The 2,277-nt window shown below is 44.3% G+C and overlaps 1 protein-coding gene across 1 annotated transcript; it reads left to right on the top strand.

Annotated features, from left to right (window-relative positions):
- Positions 1-504: 504 nt before the first annotated feature.
- LOC107484806 (uncharacterized) lies at positions 505-1,542 on the top strand. Its single transcript, XM_016105349.1, has 2 exons — positions 505-1,168; positions 1,391-1,542. The coding sequence occupies exons 1-2, from the start codon at positions 505-507 to the stop codon at positions 1,540-1,542; spliced, it is 816 nt and encodes a 271-aa protein (XP_015960835.1).
- Positions 1,543-2,277: the final 735 nt, after the last annotated feature.

The raw sequence follows: 2,277 nt of genomic DNA on the forward strand, positions 1-2,277 counted from the left end.
CAAAGAGATCATGAAGGCCAAAATCCCAAAAAACTTCAAACCTCTCGATATGACTTCATATGATGGCACATCAGATCCCAGCCATTATCTTAGCAACTTCTGAAGCAGAATGTATCTCACCGATGCCTCGGACGTAACTCGGTGCAAAGCTTTCCCGACCACCTTAACAAAGGCAGCAATTAAATGGTTTGACAATCTGCCCCCAGGTCAATCTCAAGCTTTGACGACTTAGCCAAAAAGTTTCTAGCCAGATTCTCCATTCAAAAGGACAAAACTAAACACGCCCCAAGTCTACTAGGGATCAATCAAGGAGATCGGGAAAGTCTTCGTAGCTACATGGAAAGATTCACCAAAGCATGTCTAGACATTCAGAGTCTGCCAACCGAAGCAGCCATTATGGGTCTCATCAATGGCCTATGAGAGGGACCTTTTAGTCAACCCATATCAAAGAAACATCCCACATCTCTGAATGAAGTACAAGAACGAGCAGAAAAATACATCAACATGGAGGAAAACTCTCGACTAGGAGAAACCCCAAAATTCGAATTCTCCAACTCCTCCCGAGATAAAGACAAATATTCCAAGAAAAAAGATGATCCGTATGGAGAGAAGATTAATAAATACAACAATTACACCCCTCTTCGGGTGTCTCTTGTAGAAGTTTACATAGAAGTATGCCACACGAAGAAGATTCTACCACCCCGTCCACTTAAAAGCAAAAAGGAAGGAGGAAATCGGACGGAATATTGCGAATACCATCGAATCTATGGACATCCCACCAACGAGTGCCTTGACTTGAAGAATGTCATAGAGAAATTGGTAAGAGAAGGGAGACTAGATTGGTACCTAGCCAGTAAGACAGATGAGCCCAGAAAGAGAAGAAGAGACGAAGAGGTTAGCCGAACAAAACGACCACTACGTACCCTGGAGAGGCATGTTCACATGATACATGGGGGATTCGCGGGAGGAGGAATCACCGAATCATCTCACAAAAGAAACCTCAAAGACTTATACCACGTCGAGGGAGGAGAAGAGGCACCCGAACTCCCTACTATCACCTTTACTAAAGAGGACGCAGCTGGCGTCATCTCGGGATATGACGATCCCATGCTCATCACTATCATATTGGCCAACGCTAATCTCCACCGAACACTGGTGGACCAAGGAAGTTCGGCCGATATTTTATTCAAAATAGCCTTTGATAAACTCGGTCTAGAAGAAAAAGAGCTCAGAGTATATCCGGACAGCTTATTTGGACTTGGAGACACCCTAATCCAACCACTTGGTTACATCTCGCTACACACAACCTTTAGAAAAGGGAACCGGTCTAGGACCCTCAATATAGACTACATCGTGGTCGACGTGAACTCAGCCTACAATGCCTTAATAGGTCGGACAACTCTAAACCAGCTCGGAGCAGTAGTCTCAACTCCACACCTATGCACAAAATTCCCAACTGCAGAAGGGATCACTATGATAAAAGGAGACCAGAAGATGGCCCGCCACTATTACAACGAAAGTCTAAAACTCAGAGGCAAATGAGAAGAAATCCACACCATCGAACTCGGAGGAGGAGGTCATGAAGAATTCTGTCCAAAACCAGAAGGCGAGATAGAAAAATTCCAGATTGGAGATGTCCCAGACAAAACAACCAACGTTGGCGCAATCCTTAAAGAAGATGTAAAAAAGTCCCTCATACAGTTCTTAAAGGATAACATCGACCTCTTCGCATGGAAAGCCGCAGACATGCCGGGCATAGATCCCAAGCTAATGTGCCACAATTTGGCAGTATATCCGGGGTCTTGGCTAGTACAACAAAGGCGTAGAAAGCTCAGACCAAAAAGATCCCAAACTGTCAAAGAATAGGTACAAGACCTACTGGAGGCAGGATTCATTAGAGAGGTCAAATACCCATTATGGCTAGCCAACGTGGTCTTAGTGAAAAAATCAAATGGGAAGTGGCGGATGTGCACCGTCTACACTGATCTCAACAAAGCCTACCCAAAAGATCCCTATCCGCTCCCAAGTATCGATACTCTGGTAGACGCCTCCTCCGGTTACAAGTACCTCTCATTTATGGACGCTTATTCAGGATATAATCAAATCCCAATGTATCTGCCTGATCAAGAAAAAACTTCATTTTTAACTCCCAAAGCAAACTACTGTTACATCGTCATGCCCTTCGGACTCAAAAACGCAAGAGCTACCTACCAAAAGTTAATGAACAAAGTCTTTGCAGAGCACATCGGAAAACTAATAGAGGTATATGTAGACGAC

This window comes from Arachis duranensis, chromosome 4, assembly GCF_000817695.3.
Source record: "Arachis duranensis cultivar V14167 chromosome 4, aradu.V14167.gnm2.J7QH, whole genome shotgun sequence".
Lineage (NCBI taxonomy): Eukaryota > Viridiplantae > Streptophyta > Magnoliopsida > Fabales > Fabaceae > Arachis > Arachis duranensis.